Consider the following 21,327-nt stretch of genomic DNA (forward strand, 5'->3'; position numbering starts at 1 on the left):
AGCTCACAAAATACTTCAAGAGGAGGTAAGAAAAACTACAACTCAAATAAGAGTAATGTAGAATGCTACTACTGTCATAAATATGGACATTATGCAAGTGAATGTTGGAAGAAGAAAAATGATCAGTCAGGACAAGCAAATGTGGCTGATGTGAAAATGGGAAGTGGAAACAATGCCACTGCCTTCATCATGTGTAATGTTGGTGAAGAAGGAAGCCCTGAGGTTTGGTACCTTGACAATGGATGTAGCAACCACATGAGTGGTAATGAAACCTTTTTTTTCATTCATTGACAAGAGTTTCAAATCTAAGATTAAAATGGGTAATAATGGAACCCTACCAGTAGTGGGCAAAGGATCTATTATGGTCTGCACCAAGAAAGGTGAGAAGAAGGAAATACAAAATGTGTATTTTGACCTTGGTATGAAGCACAATTTGATGAGCATTGGTCAGCTCATTCAAAATGGATACAAAGTGCTGATGGAGAATGACACACGTGTGATTCATGAAAAAGATGGGAGCAAGACCTTACTTGCAGCAGTTCAAATGATAAAGAACAGAATGTTTCCCTTGAAGATAGAGACATGTTTCTCATCTCAAGTTAGTGTTGCACCTCCCACACAATTAGCTCTAAGGAGTGTGATTGAAGACCCCTCATAGCTATGGCACCTCAAGTATGGTCATTCTAGCTATGCTAGTTTAAATTTATTGTCAAATAAAAGAATGGTAGAAGGTTTGCCACGCATAGGAAATTCATATGACAAGTGTGAGGCTTGTATTTTGGGTAAGCAACATAGGCTTCCCTTTAATTCTAGAAATTCTAAGAGGGCTAGATATCCATTAGAGTTAGTGCATACTGACCTAGTTGGTCCTATGCAAGTTACTTCCATTGGGGGGAGTACTTATTTCATGACATTTATTGATGATTTCAATCGTAGGACATGGGTGTATTTCTTAAAGAAAAAATCTGAAGCATTTGATAAATTTGTAGAATTTAAAGCCCAGGATGAAAGAGAATGTGGACATTATATCAAGGTCCTAAGATTAGATAGAGGAGGGGAGTATACCTCCAATTCTTTTGTAAATTTTTGCAAGAAACATGGCATAAAGAAAGAGCTCACAGCCAGCTATACACCACAGTAGGATGGAGTGGCTAAAAGAAAAAATAGGACCATTGTTGAAATGGAAAGGAGCATGATGAAAGAGAAAGGTCTCCCAACTGAATTTTGGGGAGAGGTTGTGGCAACAACAGTTTACCTAATTAATAGGTGTCCTACAAAGGCAATTCATGATAGAATTCCAATGGAAGCATGGTCACAAGGAAGATGGACAGTTGAACACCTAAGGGTGTTTGGATGTGTTGCATATACACATATGCCTAAAGAGAAAAGGAAAAAATTGGATGATAAAGGTGTGAAGTGCATCTTCACAAGGTACAGCTCAGAATCAAAGGTATACATATTGTATGACCCATTGAACAACAAGATGACTCTTTCAAGAGATGTGGTATGGTCCAACTGATGAGTCACCAAGCTCTTCAAGTAAAGTGCCAATTATGAGTGAAGAGGATGCTGATGAATAGCAAGAAGAAGGAGCAGATAGAAGAAAAGGCAAACAGCCTCAGTCATTACCAAGCTCCTCTAGGCATGACTGAGTGTCAATGCCAAGCAGCAGTAGTGAAGATTCTTATCCCACACTCTCCTCCCTATTACCAAGAAAGACCAAGAGTCTTAGGGAGATATACCAAGATGAAAGGTATGAAGATTATGATGAGAGTGTTAATTTTGCATTATTTTCTCATAGTGATCCAATTTATTTTGAAGAAGCTATTAAGGAGAAGAAATGGTGTAAGGCCATGGATGAGGAGATAGATGCTATAGAAAGAAATGAGACATGGGAGCTAACTGATTTTTCTCCCAAGAAGCATGTGATTGGAGTGAAATAGGTCTACAAGACCAAATGCAATGCTGAAGGCAAGATTGATAGGCATAAGGCAAGGCTAGTAGTCAAGGGCTACAAATAGCAGTATGACAAAGATTATGATGAGACATATGCCCTGATTGCAAGAATGGGAACTGTGCGTGTTGTCATAGCAATTGCAGCTCAACACAAATGGAAGGTATATCAAATGGATGTGAAGTCTGCCTTCCTAAATGGTGTATTGAAGGATGAAGTATATGTGGAGCAGCCACTTGGTTATGAAGTTGTAGGTGAAGAGAATAAAGTATATAGATTGAAGAGAGCTCTTTATGGGCTTAAGCAAGCTCCAAGGGCATGGTACAATAGGATTGACTCATACTTGATGAGCAATGGCTTTAGCAAAAGCAATGGTGAGCCTACTCTCTACATCAAGGTATCAAATGGAAATGTGTTGATTGTTGTCTTGTATGTAGATGATTTAATTTTTACTGGTAATGACAAGGATAAAATTGGTGAGTTCAAAGAGACCATGAAAAATGAGTTTGAAATGACAGACCTAGGTCTCTTGAAGTACTTTCTAGGCATAAAAGTAAAACAAATGCATGATGGCATCTTCATCTCTCAAGAAAAGTATGCAGGATAGATCTTGGAGAGATTCAAAATGCAGAACAACAAGGTAGCCCCCACACCAACAGCAGTAGGTCTGAAGTTGAGCAAGGAAGACTCTAGCAAGAGAATGGATCCAACACTATACAAGAGTATGCTTGGAAGTTTAATGTATTTGACTGCAACTCGGCCAGACGTAATGCATGCAGTAAGTTTGATTTCCAGATTTATGGAAACACCAAAGGATCCCCATTGGCAAGCGGGAAAGAGGATCCTAAGGTATGTGAAAGGTACCAAGGGATTTGGAATTTTGTATACTACAAATAATGATTTCAAGTTGGTTGGTTATACGGATAGTGATTGGACTGGAAGTATAGATGATAGGAAGAGCACTTCCAAATATGTATTTCATATGGGATCGGGTGCAATTTCATATACTTTCTATAGCTAAGGCTGAGTATATAGTAGCAAATGCAGCAGCATGCCAAGCTATTTGGTTAAGGAGGATCTTAACAGATTTGAATAAAAGGCAAGAGGATGGAACCACAATTTATTGTGACAACATCTCATCTATTGCATTGTCCAAGAATCCAGTCTTCCATGGGAGAAGCAAGCATATTGAAATTAGATATCACTTCATCAGAGAGTTGGTGGAGAATGGAGATATCAAAATGGAATTTTGTAAGTCTGAGTAGCAGCTAGCAGACATTTTTACCAAGCCATTAGGCATTGGACCTTTTGTACACCTAAGAGAGTGTCTTGGTGTAGTTGATGTGGATTAGCAATGATCCTTGTTTGTTTGGCTCGGGACAAAGGGGGAGTGTTGGAATATTAAATGAAATGGCCGTTTTCCCCTAGAGCCAAACGCCCACCTACCTCCATGACAGCTTGTAGAATGATCAAAAGAATTTATTTCTTGGTAGGTGAGTTTTTTGAAATCTAAAAAAAGAGGGGGAAAAATAAGAAAAAAGCAATGTTTGATTCATTCATTTGTGAGACAGGCAGAGAGAAGTTGCAAAGAAAGTGATAAGAAAATCCAGTTTGTTGCAGGGACAGAGGAAGTTTATTTCGTGACTACAGTTGCACATGCTTCTTTGTGTCATCCTATAAGTTCATAGTTTGTTGTTTGTTTCAACCTGTTGAAGCAGTGATTGCTCCAGGCATTGTAGTATGCAGCCATTAGAGTTGTAATTTTGAAGTTTTCCAGTTTGAAGGTTTAGGGTTATTTTAGGGTTTTTTGGTTGAAACCGAATGCTCCCAAATTTTGTAATAGTTTGAATCAAAGTTGAATAGAAAGCTAGCAGGCATACGTGAATCCATTGTTTCTTAGCATTTGTGAAGTTTATTGTTCACTAATAGATTTGGCATCAATTTGCGATAGCCATGTGTCACAATTACGATAGCAATGTGTCGCCACTATGACAAACATAGACGTCGTAGTTATTTAGTCACAATTTACAACATCTACCCCTTTCCATCGCATTTGTGACGCCTAGCTGTCGCTATACAGCCACCTTATTGTCACATCAAAATCTGTGTTTTTCGTCGCAATTGCGACGGGGTTTCCGTCACATCTACAGTAACCCCGTCGCAATTGCTGGGGTTGTCGTCGCAAACATGCATGCAAAATCAACAATATCAGATTTTCACTATCCATTTGTAATGCAAGTTCATTTTGGATTTGATTGTGTGTTTTTCAGCGTCATCATTTCAGATCACTCTCCGTAATCCATCATCAGTCGGATGAGAGAGTGCAGGATGCATGCAAAATCTCATATCATACGCAAGGCATGTGAATTGTTTTATAGAATGCCTAAAAAAAATTTTACACCCAGGCATTGGTAGAAATTTCTACCTTCATTAGTCAAAATTTCTACCTTCAATGGTCAAAATTTTTGACCTTCATTGGTCAAAATTTCTACCTTCAATGGTCAAAATTTTTGACCTTCATTGGTCAAAATTTCTACCTTTCTTGGTCAAGATTTTCTACCTTCTTTGGTCAAAATTTCTACCTTTATTGGTCAAAATTTTCACCTTTCTTGGCCAATATTTTCTAACTACATTGGTCAAATTTTCTACCTTTATTGGTAAAAAATTTCTTCCTTATTTGGTCGAAATTTCGACCAATTCTTGACAAAACTTGCACAATGGCTATGGAAGTTTTTCGACCAAAGTATTGGTCGAAATTTACACCAACCAGCAAGTTGGTCGAAATTTTGACCGAAAAAATTCTGACCATTGAGTTGGTCAAAGTTTGGTCGAAAAATGGGTCAAAATTTTGACCAATAATGGTCGAAAAATGGCCTCAATTGTAGTAGTGAATGAACTGAAAGGTACAACCAACAACGTAATGGAAATATTCAGTTAGATGTTGAGCATGAAAATTCTAGCTCAGTACAACAAGTTCCTGCAACTCCACAACATGATTTTTTTTTTAGAATGAATGATGGTGTTGAAGGAACTATGAAAAATGTTACAAACCTAAATTATCTTCTTGATAGTGAATTTAGAAGATTTCAGATGTAGTTTAGGCATCAAATAGATAGTTTGAAGATTCCAAATATGTGTCATGTTTGTCTTTCATATCTACACCAAAATTCTTTACCATAGCAATCAGGTGGGGAACCCTCTATGTATGATAATTGAAGGAACTGCAGGAATGGGAAAATCTTATCTAATTGGTGTCGTCAGTCAATCTATCTATTATTTTGGTTGGTGATCTTGGTCAATTACCACCAGTCAGTGATAAACTAGCATATGCTAGCCAAATGAGAGTTAAATTATTGTGGCAAGAATTCAAAACAATAGTTACATTAGATAAAATATTTAGGCAAGATGGTCAGGACAAAGATCAAGAAAGATTTCGTGAGCTCCTAAAAAATTTGAGAGATGCCAATCGTAAGATAGATGATTGGAATCTTCTTATGATGAGGATCCCTGTATGGCTTGATGCTCCAACGAATGATGACTTTAGCAAAGAAGTACATTTTTTTTCAACCAATGATAATGTCCACAATCATAATAGGAGAATGTTGCACTCTTTGGGGTATCCTGTTGCACATAGTCTTGCAACTAAGACACGGAATGGTAACATAGTTCAAGATGGTTCAACTGATGAACTTGATCTAGATTTATTAATCAATAAAGATTCTAGGGTGATGTTGACTACAAATCTTTGGATAAAAGTTGGCCTTGTCAATGGAGCTTTAGGATATATTCAGAATATTGTGTATAGACCAAGAACCATTCCTCCTGAACTACCAGCCTATCTGACTATTGAATTTGATAATTATTCTGGAATACCATTTGATGACCACCATCCAAAAGTAGTTCCTATAGCTTCATTGTAGAGGGGAAGTACCTTCCAACTACCATTAAGATTGGCATGGGCATTGACAATTCATAAATCACAGGGACTGGCTCTTCAAAAAGCAACAATTGATATAGGTCCAAAGGAAAGAGTTGAATTAACATTTGTGGCTATTTCTTGTGTAAACTCTATTGAAGGATTGGGAATAATGCCACCATTTACATATGACTGCTATGAAAAAATGAAAAGCAAGAAGCAATTTTCAATTAGGAAGGTAGAGGAAATGAGATTGAGAAGCCTTGAACATCAATGATGTAATAATTCATAATTTATTTTATTTTATTTTTGTGTCAAATTTGTGCTTTATTACTTTGAAACAATACATTGGTAGTAGATGCTACAAAATTATGTTTTCGTATTCTTTAATGTATATGAATGGTCATTATAATGTCATGTTTCCATACACTAAATTTTATTGCATTTTTTTGATGAATAGTCCTTTTCAATTAATAAAATTTACTAAGATTACAATTCACAAAAAAGGGGCCGAGGGGATACAAGATCACCCCACGAATGAGTTCACACGGCCGAAGCCGAAAAAAACAACATGGCCTCAGCCAGAAACTATTCACTATTCATCAAAAAAAACTTTTAACAACCTCAGGCTGCCAAGGCAGTACCAGCAGAGGGAGGATCATCTTTATCAAGAAATCCCCACACATCAGTGGGATTGTGGTGCGGACTGGGAACAGTCCAGTCGTCAGTAGCATCAGCAGGATCTGGGGTAGTCACAGCCTCCGCATCCTTCTTATTTGGCCGCGGAGGAGAAATTGCTAAGGCCAACCGAGGAAACTTGCCAGAGTGCGCCCGTCCAGGGGGAGGAGCAGGGGACCGGCCAAAAACCCGCCCAGGGGGAGGAGCCGGGGACTAGCCAGAACCACCATGCAGTGGGGAAGCAGAGTGGCGCCTCCAACCACCATGTCCACTACTGGGAGAGTGATGGCGGGGACCTTGGGAGTGCGGCGTGTGTGAATGGCAGCCAGAGGAATAGCGTCGGGAATGACGACCACAAGACAAAGAGGCATCGGACGAGGCATTCGGAGGCACTCTGGCAATGGTGCATGGAGCATTGCCCCAATGATTTAACAATTCTTATAAGTGTGCAAATTCTAGGGAAACTTTATTAGCTTGCACCTATATTTGCATAATGACATTGTTACAAATGCATGCCTTAGTGTACATTGCAATGTTAACATCCAAAAAAATGTGAGTGAATACAACTACATTCCTATCTTTCCATAGAGAAAACAAAATTTCCATCCTGAAGGTATGCCAAATTTGGGAGAACTTTCAAGGAATTTTGGGGGAATCACCCAGCAAGATCATGTGCCATGAAAAAGGTTCGGGCCTGAAAGGCTTGAAAAAATCATGAATCCAGTGCCAATAATTATGAGCACGCTTGCAAAACAAAAAAATATGCAAAAAGGACTTAGGTTGACCACAGAAGGGGCATCTGGGATCAGGAACCCCAATGTGCTTGAGCCGAGGCCCTAGGGGAAGAGCTTGGAAGGCAAGGCACCAAGCAAAGTGGGCAATCTTACATTCTGTAATGGTACTCCAAATGGTGTCAAAACATTTTCTCCATTGAGAAAGCGAAGATTGCAAATGCCACCATTGATTAAGTGTGTCCACTATTGGAAGGTGGGGTGAAAGCCATCTGTACCCGATATTGGGCTTATAATTGGTAAATGGAGTGGCAGGATACCACTTCCAATCATGCCACCAAGGACGAACAGACTAAATCCCCACTTTATGAACTAAGTGCATAGGGACGGAAGACAACAGAAGGTCATAAGTCTGGCGATCGAAACTAACAAGGCGGTACTAAATTTGCATATCCTCTCATGACCTGAAATTCATGGTGACTCTTGAAAAAATATCCTTAGTATTACGGATGCCACGTTTAAAGAAACGCAGAGCACTGGCACCTTGAGTGTTGGCAAGAGGAGTACCCTAGATGGAAAATAGGGGAGACCACCAAATGTTTTGTTGATTTAAGGATAGCCCATTGCAAAAATCATCACCAGCCCAATGAAGCCAAGGTTTAACAGCTTCCCAGGCTTTCTAGATGCTCTTTATAACAAAAGAGCCATGTATGACCACTGGTTCACACATAGTGAGAAGGGTCTGAAAACCAATCCCCTTCCACGCTGGTTTGTTAACAGGGAAGCCGAAAGAAATGCAATGCCTTACTAGTATCTTCCAAGTTTCATCTCCAGAAATAGCTCTGATAATCCATTTAGCACAGAGGGCAAGGCCCTACTTCTGAGTGGAAAGCAGGCCGAGACCCCCAGATTCCCTTGGGAGACAACAAAATCCCCAAGCAACTCTATGAAAACCATGATGGTCAGAACTAGAGGCCCAAAGAAAATCTCTGAGCAAACATTCTAGTTTGAGATAGGAAGCTTTGGAGGGAGCCCAACAGGAAGAATAGCACACATGGGTGGCAGCCAGAATCTTAGAACAAATCTAAAATTTACTAGCAAGAGAAAGCGGCTTAGTGATCCAATAATCGAGCTTTTTGCTAATCTTTGCAAGCACAACATTCCAAAGTTCCACAGGGGAAGCCTGGAAAGCAAAGGGAATGCCAAGAAAGCGAAAGATTTCTCCATGAGTAACCCATTTCCATTGAAACTAGCTGAGCCAAGGTGGAGCTGGCAAGAAAGATTGGTGGTAACAGAGCGTTTTATGCCATTGAATGACAGAGCCAGAGGCTTGACAAAAAGTGTCAAGACAATTTAAAGCATTTTTGATGTTTTCTTCATCTTCAAGAAGAGTAAGAAAAGAATCATCAGCAAAATGACCATTGACTAACTGGGAGAAAGAATCAGGCAAGGAAATGCCACGGACCAGTCCTGAAGACACAGAGTGAGCAAGTAAATAACCAAAACCTTCAGCAGCAAGGACATAAAGCACTAGAGCTAGCGGACAACCTTGCCTGATAGAGCGAAAAAGTCCAAAAGCTTCAGATTGTGAATTATTGATGGTGATGCAAGCATTAGCGTCACCAAAGAGCATCTCCATGGACTAAAGGAAATTGGGACCAAAACCCAGAGCTTGAAGCATAGCCAAAATGAAAGGCCATTCAATGCGATCATAGGCTTTAGCAAAATCTATCTTTAAAAAGATAGCCTACTGCTTGGACTTATGGGCCCATTCCATACCTTCCCAGATAGCAATGATGTTGTCAAGAATATAGCTCGATTTGATGAAGTCAATTTATTCAGGCCACACAATTAAAGGTAGCATATGGCAGATTTTGAGAGAGAGCACCTTGGCAATGATCTTATAAGACACATTCAAGAGGGTGATGGGCTTCCAGTTGCATATGTCCTTAGGATCACCAGCTTTAGGTATGAATTTAATATTGCCTTTATTTATGATCGCTCCTAAGCTTTTAGAATGATATGCTTCAAGATAAACTTTGTGCAGATCAGGACCAATTTGCTCCCAAAGATGTTTGTAAAATTCACAGGGAAATCCGTCACACCTAGGGGATTTGTCATCCGCCATGGAGTAAATTTCCTCTTTAAGGTCTCGGAGGGAAAGAAGTTGCTCACAGAAAGTGCGTTGCTCAACCGCAAGGCGATTTGGAGTAACAATGATACACTTTCTGAGAGCCTCCTCTTGAGCAACCGAATTGCCCTGCGAAGCAAAGACGTTCTCATAGTGAAGAACAAATGCTTGTAGGATGTCGAGAAAACTGGAAAGAACATCAGTTCCCTATCTTATCTTTTTAATCCCAACATTGGTATGACGGGCTCAGAGAGCCTAGAAGAACTCCTTCGAGGCTTTGTCACCAACCTCCAACCGGTGAAGACAGGGTTTGATTTGGGCTCCTTGGACATCATAGTTATCAGCAATTTGCTTATCATGGCGAAGCTTGGAAAGCTGAATTTGTAAATCCACATCAAAGGGGTTGAAAGTGAGAGCTTCAGAGGCTTTTTTGAGGGCAAGGGTGTTGGCTTCATAAGACCATTTTCTAAAGATTGCCAACTGACGCACGTAGATGTGCAAAAAATGAGTAGTTCTGGTAATGGTATCATTCCACCATTGAATCCAACCTCGATGGGAATGTGGACATGGCTCCAAATTTCAAACACGTTGGATGTGGGAGATGGTGGAAGCATGCAATAGCATAGACGTGTTGAGGAAGAATTGAGACTTGGCCACCTTGGGGACAGCTGTTTGCCAAGAAATGCCAAAATAAATGGGATAGTGGTATGACAACGTCACATATGTCAGGGGAATGATAGGTAAATCACGATCTTCAGAGAAGGAGAAAAAAGATTACGCCGAGATCATAGCATGATCAAGACATTTCAAAATGCGGTCAGGACCGGCTCGAAAATTGGACCAAGTGTGCCAGGCCCCATGACCATGGCGGCGGTTTGTATTGGGATCAAAAAGGCCCAATTTATTTCATATGTAAAACTAGGCTTCTCTTTCCCCAACTATCCAATGGAAAGGAAGAATGCCATCTTTGTCAGAGGCCACTTCAACCATATTGAAGTCCCCACACAAGACCCAAGTAGCTGGCGACAAGTTGTCAGCAAGCCAAACCCACATTTGTGCCCTTTCCACAACATCATTGGAGGCATAAACATTAATGACTCCAAAAGAATGATTGTTAATGGAAAGCAAAAGCCAAATAATACGGTGTGTGGGGTCAGAACCGTGCGAGATAATAGCAGAATGAAGGCGAGGTGACAGGAGAGTAACTATACCACCTCAACCAGCTTCATGTTGAGAAGAAAACATAACGCTATCCTGCCAAATGATGCGGCATGCAGCAGAAATCATGAAACTAGAAGTCTTAACTTCTTGCAGGCAAAGAAAATCTAAATTCCTAAGTCTATGACGAGTATCCTGGACATAGAACTTTCTGGGGAGGTCTGTAAGACCTCGAACATTCCATGAGAGGAAGTTCATGAGAACTCTGCCATATCATCCTCATCCTCCAGAGAGGAGTAGCTATTCTGCAAAAAGGTAGAAACCGGGTGGAAGTCAGACGGGAAATCCTCTGGAATTACAGCCTGCCATTTTACCCCTGATATCTCTGCACGTCCATAAGGACTGTGAGAACGCCTTGTTGCTGGTGGTACTATGGAAGAAACTACAAGAGGAGTACGAGCCCCAGCCAAGGGTGAGGCCCTAGCGGCCGCCTTGATCCCCTGCGAACCAGCAGGGTTTGAAACCTGTGAAACCCCTGGAACAAGTGCAATGGAAGCCGCTAGCGTCTCCACGCTAGCAGGCATTGACACTTCTGTGGAAGTAGGAGGAATCGCGGTAATTGCCGCATAGGATGGCTTAGGGGCCAAGGGATTCAAGGCAAGCTTGCCCTTACGCTCAACAGTAACCCATTCTTCTTTTTTTCCTTTGGCCTATTTGACAAGTGTCGCTTTAGGCTAGGGTTTGACCCTAGTCATAGCCAAAGGGCAATCCCTGATCTTGTGTTCTGCAAAATGGCACCTATAACAGGTGTTAGGTAGGTTCAAGTAAAGCACCTTCTGTGAGAAGGTTTGAGTTCCAATCTGGATTTCCACAGAATCTTTGAGATCTTTGGAAAGATCAACTTCAACACAAACACGCCGCTGAGGGCGAGCATTAAAAAATTTCTCAGGCTCCTTGGTAACAACTTTGCCAAGGGCTTGGGCAATAGACTCAATGAAAGGCCAGCAGGGCAAGGGTAGACCTGGGAATTCGACCCATACAGGAACCCTAAGCTTTTTATCATCCGAGACAGTGAAGTCTCGAGACCATTTCTGAAAAACAAGCAGAGAGGAACGCACAGACCAAGGGCCATTGTTAAAGAATGCGTCTGCTTGCGACAGGTTAGCAAAGAAAAATAAAAAGAAACTTTTGGTAAGGTTTTGCACAGCATCAAGGCGGACTCCATGAGGAGTCCAGCATTTGTTGACCCATTCTCTAAGCATAGCTTCAGGAGGAGTCCTACCAACAAAATACCCTATCAAGGTATGTTGCTCTAACCAGTCACATGCAGCATCAAATTCTTGCCATGGCAGTCCAAAGTAGCAGCATGAACACCAGAAACATCTGGTTCACCACTGGTTGGAGCCATTATATCCTAACCTAAAGCTCCTGCAGTAAATGCGGTATGACAAGTGCCGACAGAAGGGGAGTGCAGGCGAAGGGCCGTACACAAAAAAAACTGAAAGTTTGCATGTAGCAAGAAAACCCTAGCAGAGCTCTTGAAACATCCAAAATCTTCATTGCATTTTTCAATGCAATATGGTTTTTACATTGATATACTCTACACTTCATAATGTTACTTAACTTATTATGTTATGCAAAACATTTTGATTTCAAATTTATATCCCTCAAAGTAAGTATCATTCACATGATTCTAATTTTAAATATATATCATATTTTCATTCAGCAATGGCACCTTTTGACAGGGAGTCAAGGATCGCTGACATGAGCCCAACAACTTCCACAGGCTCGAATCATTTTTTTGAGACAGAGTTTGATAGTTGCAAGCAGATAATTAAAGAGTCCTGTATAACTATGCTCATAGCTCTTGAGAATACAACTCTGGCAATTGATGATGTACAAGAAGTTGACATAATTGAGATGGAAGATATTGCGAGATTTTTCCGTAATGCATAAGCAAAAGTAGATGTGTTTTCATCCATATGAAAGAAATGTACAATGATAAATTAACAAATGAAGGTCACAATACAAATTATAAGTATATATAAGTATATATAAGCTAGTAAAATATTTAAATACGTTATGAATGGGGTGCGTTTGAGTGCCCACAGTCTAAAAGTTCCACCCATATTTTTGTCAATATTAAATTGTAAGTGCGTCTAAAGTTGCAGCCCTTGAAAACCTTGATATGCCTGGTCAGCAGATGTGTCATCACTAATCGTTGTATTATCGAATATTTATTAGAATGTCACGTTTTAGGCGTTGTAATACGTTCATTCCCATATTTCAAAAGCTGGGGATTATAAGAGCATTTTAGACTGTAACAAAAAATGCTCTTTTCCAGAAGTTCAAACAAGACATTTAAAGAACTGGTACTCTACTTATTCAGTGGGACCTCAAGAAAATGTAATAGCTTACCTTCTAAGGGTTAAAGCTCACCAAACAGTTACCCAATCAGCCCACGCATATTTGAGCTAACCAACCTAACAATTGAAATGCTTGTTTCTGGGCTTCTAAGACCTTAATTTGTTGGGAATGCTTCAGGAGACGAGGTGAAGTGAAAAAAATCTCTTCTTCCTTGTGATGGCTTCTTCTGATGGGGAAATGAATGTTCATGAGATATGCTGCCAAGTTTGTGAAGATACTGTTGGGAATGGTGCAAATGGCGGGCCCTTTTCTGCATGCAATGACTGTGGTTCCCCTCTCTGTAGACCTTGCTATCGGTACGAGAGAGATGAAGGAAGCCATTGCTGTAACCATTGCAAGGCCCCCTTTCAATACACAATGAAGGTATTTACTGAATTCTCAAGAAAACAATGTAATAGCTTACCTTGTAAGGGTTAGAGCTCACCAAAAAGCTACGCAATTAGCCCACGTTTGTTTGAGCTAACCACAACAACTGAAACGTTTGTTTTTGGGCTTAAGAAGTTACTTTGTTGAGAACGCTTCAGGGGAAGAGGTGAAGTGAAAAAAAAAAATCTCTTGTTTCTTGTGATTGCTGCCTCTGATGGGAAAATGAATGTTCATGACATATGTTGCCAAATTTGAGGAGATAATGTTGAGATTGGTGCAGATGGTGAGTCCTTTTCTGCATGCAATGACTGTGGTTTACTCCTCTGTTGATCTTGCTATCAGTACGAGAGAGATGAAGGAAGCCAATGTTGTCCCCATTGCAAGGCCCCCTTTCAGTAACACAATGAAGATATTTACTGAATTCACAAGACAGCAATATAATAGCTTAACTTATAAGGGTTAGAGCTCACCAAAAAGCTACGCAATCAGCCTACGCATATTGGAGCTAGCCACCTTAACAATTCAAATGTCTGTTTTTTGGGTTTTTAAGACCTTACTTTTTTTGGGAATGCGTCAGGGGAAGAGGTGAAGTGAAAATATCTCTTCTTTCTTGTAATGGCTGCCTCTGATGGGAAAATGAATGTTAATGAGATATGCTGCCAAGTTTGTGGAAAAGATGTTGGGAATGGTGCAGACGGCGAGCCCTTTTCTGCATTTTCTGCATGCAATGACTGTGGATTTCCCCTCTGTAGACCTTGCTATCAGTATAAAAGAGATGAAGGAAGCCATTGTTGTCCCCATTGCAAGAACCCCTTTCAGTACCACAATGAAGGTATTTACTGATTTTGGAAGGAAAGGCCATTGGTTGACCAACTTTTATCTAATGCCATCAGGTTTTTATAATTTGGAGATTTGTAAGAAGTTGTTTTTGGATCCGATTGTGCATGAGTTTTATCTTAATATTTTGTATCTCACTTTATGATATATATTCAGAATGTCGAATAGTTAAGAAATATGATTCGAAATATTGATTTGGAATTTGATTCTTGTCCCTTCAGTTTATGGTTCTGATTACAATTTTTCTTCTCATAAACAAATGGTAAATAGGGATGCCAGTTGATGAGGTCCAAGAGAATGGGTATCATCACAACTTTTCAATTGTGGCTGTGGATGGCAATGTATGTAGTGCTGCTACAAACTATCTACAGTGTCCTTCATATTTGTTTGTTAGATGCACTAGAATTGAATCGGTTTTCATATTTGTTTGTTAGATGCACTAGAATTGAATTGGTTGATTTATACGTGTTGGTATTTCTCCCAGGGACATGGGGATCCTGGCAATGAAATCAGAGGTAAGTGATGTAATTATTTAATTTGTATTACTAGAATACTTCATAAATTTTAGAAAATTCATATCAGCTACTTGTTTCCTTATAAATCTAATTATTTATGTCAGGCACAAAAATATTGAAGAAATGTAAATTTTTAAAAACAATTATTATAAATATATAAATTAGTTTCTTTAATTTAATAGATAAAAAAATCCTTTTCTAGATGATACTTTCTGAGTCACGTAATTGAAATGATTTTAAAGATCTGGGGACATGGGTGTATGGCCTGTTAATGCATAACTTGAGCAGTAATGCAAGTTGCAGATTATCTATCATTATAATTATAGAAGATTTCTTTGATAGAATGTTTTCAAATCAGTTATGAATTAGGTGATAATCTAGAAGTTAGTATAAGATCAATTTTCTCAATCATTTGATTGGAATGGCGGTAAAAATCAGTAATACAAATAGCAGATTATCCGTCATTATAATAGTATAAAAGATTATTTTATTTTATTTTTTTAAAATTAATTGTATATGTTTTATATCATGTTTCAAATCACACTTAACAATGATTATCAAAAGAAAATGTGATTCCAAATGTCAAATACAAAACATACACTTCTAAAAATTATCTAATAACTGCTATACGAGCTCGCAATAAATCATAGCAACCATATAAGATGATTTGTTGCATGATGACAGAGAAGGGGAATGACTCTGCTGCAAATCCCAACAATGGAGGCTCGGCTTGGAGAGATAGAGTAGAGAGATGGAAAGCCAAAAAGAACAAAAAGAAAGGACTCTTCTCCAGCAAGGCAACAAAGAATGTACCAGAGGGAGAGGCCCAAATTCCTCCAGGAATGGACGAAGCAATGTATGCTGAGTTTCTGTCTCCTTTGATTAGATAAACTGCCCAATTATGTTGTCATAGACTGCATAAGTAGTCCCGTGCTGATGTTTTTCAAGAACTAAATGGCTCTAATACTTGGTAATTCTCTCAGGACGGCCGAGGCCATGCAACCCTTGTCGAAAATCATACCCATTCCAAAGACAAAACTCTATCCCTATAGAATTGTCATTATCTTGCGCTTGATCATTCTGGGGTTCTTCTTCCATTACAGAGTAACCAACCCAGTTAACAGTTCATATGGTTTGTGGCTTACTTCTGTCACCTGTGAAATCTGGTTTGCATTCTCCTGGATTCTTGATCAATTCCCTAGATGGTCTCCCATCAATAGAGAGACGTACCTCCACAGGCTGTCATTGAGGTAATATTATTTCAGCAAGAATAAAGATAAGCTATAATCTTGAGAATTCAAACCAAAAAGTATTCCATATTAGAAAATATAAGTTTTAAAATTAATTTTGTTTTGTTGTTTCTAAATTTGATTATACGTTTTTTTCATCGATGTTTTAGTTACATTGGATGACCTATTATTAAGAGATGTAGAGAGTTTATATAATAGGAATTAAAAGAGTGCGATATTGAGAAAGATGATGGATCAGACTGCGAGATCTAAAATGTTGATAAAAAATAAGTACAATCCAATTTAAAAACATCAACAAGAACTATGATAGATTGTAGAAATCTAAAATGCACATTTTTTAAAAACTAATAAACACATTAATTTTTTCTTTCTAAGGTATGAGAGACCAGGAGAGCCGTGCGAGCTTTCTGCTGTGGATTTCTTCGTGAGTACAGTGGATCCATTGAAAGAGCCTCCTCTTATTACTGCAAATTCTGTTCTGTCCATCTTGGCTGTGGATTACCCTGTTGAAAAGGTTTCTTGCTATGTTTCTGACGATGGGGCTACAATGCTCACCTTCAATGCCATGTCTGAGACAGCTGAATTTGCTAGGAAATGGGTGCCATTCTGCAAAAAATTTAACATCGAGCCTCGAGCTCCTGAGTTTTATTTCTCCCGAAAGATTGATTACTTGGACAAAGTGCAGCCCAACTTTTTTAAGGAGCGAAAGGCAATCAAAGTAAGTGAGAAAACTCTTTTCTTGGGACTGACTCATAGTTATGGGAGGAAATAGGCAATCCGGTGCCCGGGGGGAAATATACTGTGGGCATGGATTCTCTTACTCTGTAGTGTTTGTTTTGAGGAATCAATCTAGAAAAAGTTTAAACATTTTCAACCATCTTCATATCCATTAAAGTATGTGCCTTGATTTTCTTATTATACAGAGAGAGTACGGAGAATTCAAAGTACGGATCAATGCTATGGTGGCCAAAGCTCAGAAGACGCCAGACGACGGGTGGATCATGCAAGATGGAACTTCGTGGCCTGGGAATAATACCAGTGATCATCCTGGGATTATTCAAGTGAGTTCATTGGTGTTCGCAAAATGTCTTTTAGATTTAAGGAGAGTTCACAATTTAAAAATTTATCACATTCTTCTGGAATCAGTCGGGTAGAAATAGTAGTAACCAATGGACATGATTAAATCACATTTATAAATAGATTTAATTGAAAAATCGAATGAAATTTCAAATGAGACATCTAAAATTGAATGAGATTTCAAATGAAACATCTATACAAATCACAGATGGTTCTGTTTATGTCCAACTATAAAGAACTCTACTTATGACCACAGCCGTAATGCATGCAGGTGATCTTAGGACACACACGGACACACGAGTTGGAAGGAAACGAGATTCCACAACTGGTCTACGTTTCTCGTGAGAAACGCCCTGGCTACCAACACCATAAAAAGGCTGGTGCAATGAATGCATTGGTATGGGTTCAAATCTGGCTCTGTCAATGTACTTGCTATGATATGGCCAAGCTTATATCCTGACGACTGCTGGTTGTATGTTACGATATGATGTGGGCTTGCATTAATGTGAATGTTGGTGGGCAGGTACGAGTATCTGCAGTGCTTACAAACGCACCATACATTCTGAATCTGGATTGTGATCACTATGTCAATAACAGCAAGGCCGTCCGTGAGGCAATGTGCTTTATGATGGACCCTCTGGTGGGCAGGAATGTGTGCTATGTTCAATTCCCACAGAGGTTTGATGGCATCGACAAGAGCGACAGATATGCTAATCGAAGCACTGTATTCTTCGACGTAAGTGGTGTAATCTATGTCTGGAATTAACAATGTAGTATGTTGGTATTATTCATCTTATGTAAACCTGTGTATGTGATTTCAAAACATTGGAGTGTTCTGGTATACTGGGTCCATTTTCCAGCTTCTTTAACTTTTTTAACTCCTCCGCTTAGAAGTTGATCCTCTGTTATTAGGTCTTCGATAGTGAGTTTTAGGGTTATGGAGGAGATTAGACCTAGATATCGTTTTACTGAATTGTCTATTGTCCTTACAGATACACATGAAGGGTTTAGATGGCATCCAAGGTCCAATGTATGTGGGTACAGGATGTGTGTTTAACAGACAAGCCCTGTATGGATTTGGTCCTCCATCCTCAGCCAAACCAAGCCGCTGTTGCTTTCCTTCCTTGTGCTGCTTCTGCTCATGCTGCCGACGAAAGACTATTGGTGTAGATGACTGCAAGAAATCTAAGCATAACGGTCTAAATGCTGCAGTTTTCAATGTACATGAAATTGGAAGTAAGTTCAAACAAAGTATTCAAATAGTAAAGTTGTTTTGAAAGCTATTTACGACAAGAACTTTTTTTTCCCATTAAGCATATTAGCACAGAAGTCCCCTGACGATCTCAAGTCACAAACACTATTTTCTAAGAGAACATAATTTAACCCTTTCTCATTCTTCTGCAAGAGATGACTCGTAGTTTCTCTTTTTAACTCGGATCAGTAATTGCAGAAAATCTCTGACAAAATGTATCAACTCAGCTTATAGACCTTTAGAAACACCATTCCGTTATGGTACCTACATTGAAAAATACATTAAAATATAGCTCCCCTGTAGTCCAAGCACAGGAAAGTGCACACCACATCAACTATCATAGAGTTTAAATGGACATACATTTCCTTCATTGAACAGATTTGAACTAGGTGGTATTGTAAAGAAAAGGGGGAATCTGGTCTCAATGATTCAAAATGGAAGAAAACTGCTGTTTGCAATCTCAGCTCTCTTTTAATTGTCCTATGTCTAAACCAAACCTTCGCACCCATGGATACCTTAAAATCTTCAGCCAACTGGATGCCTTTCTCTCTTTTTATTGGTTCTCTGAATTTTAATTTTGCAATATTCCTCTTGGTTGTGAATTATGCCTAAATATGTGGGGAGAGGATTTGCAAATATCAATTTACTTCTGAATGTAAATTCATGCCAAAGTCTAGGCCAATCTAGTTTACTTACAAATCTTTTGAATTGATTTGACAGGCTATGATGAGTATGAGAGACAGCTTGAAATCTCCCAGAGAAGCTTTCAAAACTATTTTGGCCAGTCTACAGTTTTCATGGCATCAACACTAGTGGAGAATGGCGGGGTGCCTGAGTCAACTAATCGAGCTTCCCTTACCGAAGAAGCCATTCATGTTATCAGCTGCGGATATGAAGAGAAAACAAAATGGGGAAAAGAGGCAAGTTAGAAAATAAAATGATCTTCAAACAACCGTATTTTTTTGGTTTTTAAAGGGACGAGTAATTAAAGAATGATACTTCATGGTGCAGGCCGGGTGGATCTATGGATCTGTGACAGAAGACATTTTGTCAGGCTTCAAGATGCACTGTCGAGGGTGGCAGTCCATATACTGCTTGCCGAAAAGGCCGGCGTTCAAGGGTACTGCTCCCATCAATTTATCAGATAGATTGCATCAAGTCCTGCGGTGGGCATTGGGTTCAGTTGAAATCCTGCTCAGCAGGCATTGCCCACTGTGGTATGGACTTGGAGCATGCCGTCTCAAGTGGTTGGAAAGACTCGCCTACATCAACACCGCCCTCTACCCGTTCAGCTCTCTTCCCCTTGTTGCCTACTGTACTCTTCCTGCTATTTGCCTTCTCACGGGAAAATTCATCGTCCCTATGGTATGTTGGAAATTTAACCAGCACAACTCATGTAATCACACAACAGAATAGAATATATAGTTGCAGTTGCAATGGATCTACCTCTAAACTAGATTAGGAAAACAAATTAAGTTACATTTGTCATCCTGACAGACATCCCTTCATTCCCACCAACAGCTAAACTATTGGTAAGTTGAATACCTTCCAATTCAACCAAGCTTGGAATTTGAGACTTGAATCAAAGATAGATCCCTCATTAAGTGGGTTGGAGTATTGGAGTAGAGAAAGCGCCCGAGGAAAGATCTTAGGTTCTACTTTTGTTGGTTTATGAAAACTTTAATATGGTATCTGCATTTTGGGTCTTTAAAGTTAGATTAATGTTTTTTTTGTAGTTTCATTGTCTTACTTTTGGGCATTCCCTGAGTTTCATACAATTTTATTTCAATTCTCAATTGATGAGGGTAATGCGAACTGTAATGACATTTTACTGAATAACTGTTGTTTCTGTATGCAGCTAAGCAACATTGGAGGCACGTTGTTCTTGGCTCTTTTGCTCTCCATCATTCTTACGGTTATCCTAGAACTGAGATGGAGTGGAGTAAGCATTGAAGAATGGTGGAGAAACGAGCAGTTCTGGGTGATAGGAGGTGTTTCTGCTTATTTGTTCGCTGTTTTCCAAGGTCTGCTTAAGGCATTAGTAGGCGTTCATACCAACTTCTCAGTTACAGCAAAGGGTCCAGAGGACACTGAATTTGGAGAACTCTATGCTTTCAAATGGACAAAGCTGCTCATCCCTCCAACAATTCTGTTGGTAATAAATCTTCTGGGCGTTGTAGTAGGATTCGCCGATGCCCTCACCCATGGGTATCGGTCATGGGGACCTCTGCCTGGAAAGCTCTTCTTTGCAATGTGGGTGATCTTTCATTTATACCCCTTCATAAAAGGTCTCTTGGGCAAACAGAAAAGGACTCCTACTGTTGTCATACTTTGGTCAACATTGCTTGCCTCTGTTTTCTTTCTTTTGTGGGTTAGAATTGATCCATACTTGAGCAAAACTCGGCATCCCTCTCTTCATGCTCAGGCCCCCTCTCTTCATGCTCAGGCTCCCTCTCTTCAGAAGTGCATGGCCATTGACTGTTGATTCAAGCCATTAGGGAGTCGAAGCTTTTAATTGTGTATGTAAGAATAAATGGTCATGGGTGAACACTCTTACGGATATAATTTGTATTCCTCAATCTCATAGGATATGTACGTACGTTAAGCAATATTTTTATTTTTATTATTAATTTGTATATTGTATACATATGGTATGTAATTTTTCTTTCTTTTGGAAGATTATTATAGAATTATTTGGTATCTAAAGAAATGAATAATCTTTTTAATTAAAATTTATAATAAAAATGTACTATTTATAAAAAAATTTAAAAAGTTGGGTGATATGAAATTATTTGAATGTTAGACGAGTTAGGCCTACCAATAACAATAGAGAAATACTAGCTGAGTTCAAAAACTAACACTACATTATGTGGCTAAAGTAGTATTAGCTGAGGGAGGGGGATCAAGGTCATCCTGTTTAACCCCATACATCAGTGGGGTTTAGATTAGGGTCCAAAAGGGACCAATTAGCTTTAACTTTCTCCACTTCCTCCTTCATTGTCAAAGAAATGGTTAGAGCCAGTTGTAAGAAGTGG

The 21,327-nt window shown here is 39.3% G+C and overlaps 1 protein-coding gene across 1 annotated transcript; it reads left to right on the plus strand.

Moving 5' to 3' along the window:
• The first annotated feature begins 13,123 nt into the window (after positions 1-13,123).
• Positions 13,124-20,922, plus strand: LOC149550245 (cellulose synthase A catalytic subunit 8 [UDP-forming]-like). Its single transcript, XM_089793337.1, has 13 exons — positions 13,124-14,193; positions 14,469-14,539; positions 14,683-14,713; positions 15,398-15,569; positions 15,697-15,963; positions 16,339-16,681; positions 16,887-17,024; positions 17,312-17,437; positions 17,564-17,776; positions 18,033-18,276; positions 19,013-19,212; positions 19,304-19,657; positions 20,151-20,922. The coding sequence occupies exons 1-13, from the start codon at positions 13,977-13,979 to the stop codon at positions 20,775-20,777; spliced, it is 3,003 nt and encodes a 1,000-aa protein (XP_089649463.1). The 5' UTR covers positions 13,124-13,976; the 3' UTR covers positions 20,778-20,922.
• Positions 20,923-21,327: the final 405 nt, after the last annotated feature.

Source organism: Cupressus sempervirens, chromosome 7, assembly GCF_028749045.1.
Source record: "Cupressus sempervirens isolate cs-2001-9-10 chromosome 7, ASM2874904v1, whole genome shotgun sequence".
In the NCBI taxonomy this organism is placed as follows: Eukaryota; Viridiplantae; Streptophyta; class Pinopsida; order Cupressales; family Cupressaceae; genus Cupressus; species Cupressus sempervirens.

Excerpts from the sequence above, each read along its gene's own strand:
- LOC149550245 (XM_089793337.1), top strand. The coding sequence starts at position 13,977 with ATGGCTGCCTCTGATGGGAAAATGAATGTTAATGAGATATGCTGCCAA. Across the intron at positions 15,570-15,696 it reads CCAGGAATGGACGAAGCAAT|GACGGCCGAGGCCATGCAAC; the intron begins GTATGCTGAGTT and ends TAATTCTCTCAG. Across the intron at positions 16,682-16,886 it reads AGGAGCGAAAGGCAATCAAA|AGAGAGTACGGAGAATTCAA; the intron begins GTAAGTGAGAAA and ends CTTATTATACAG.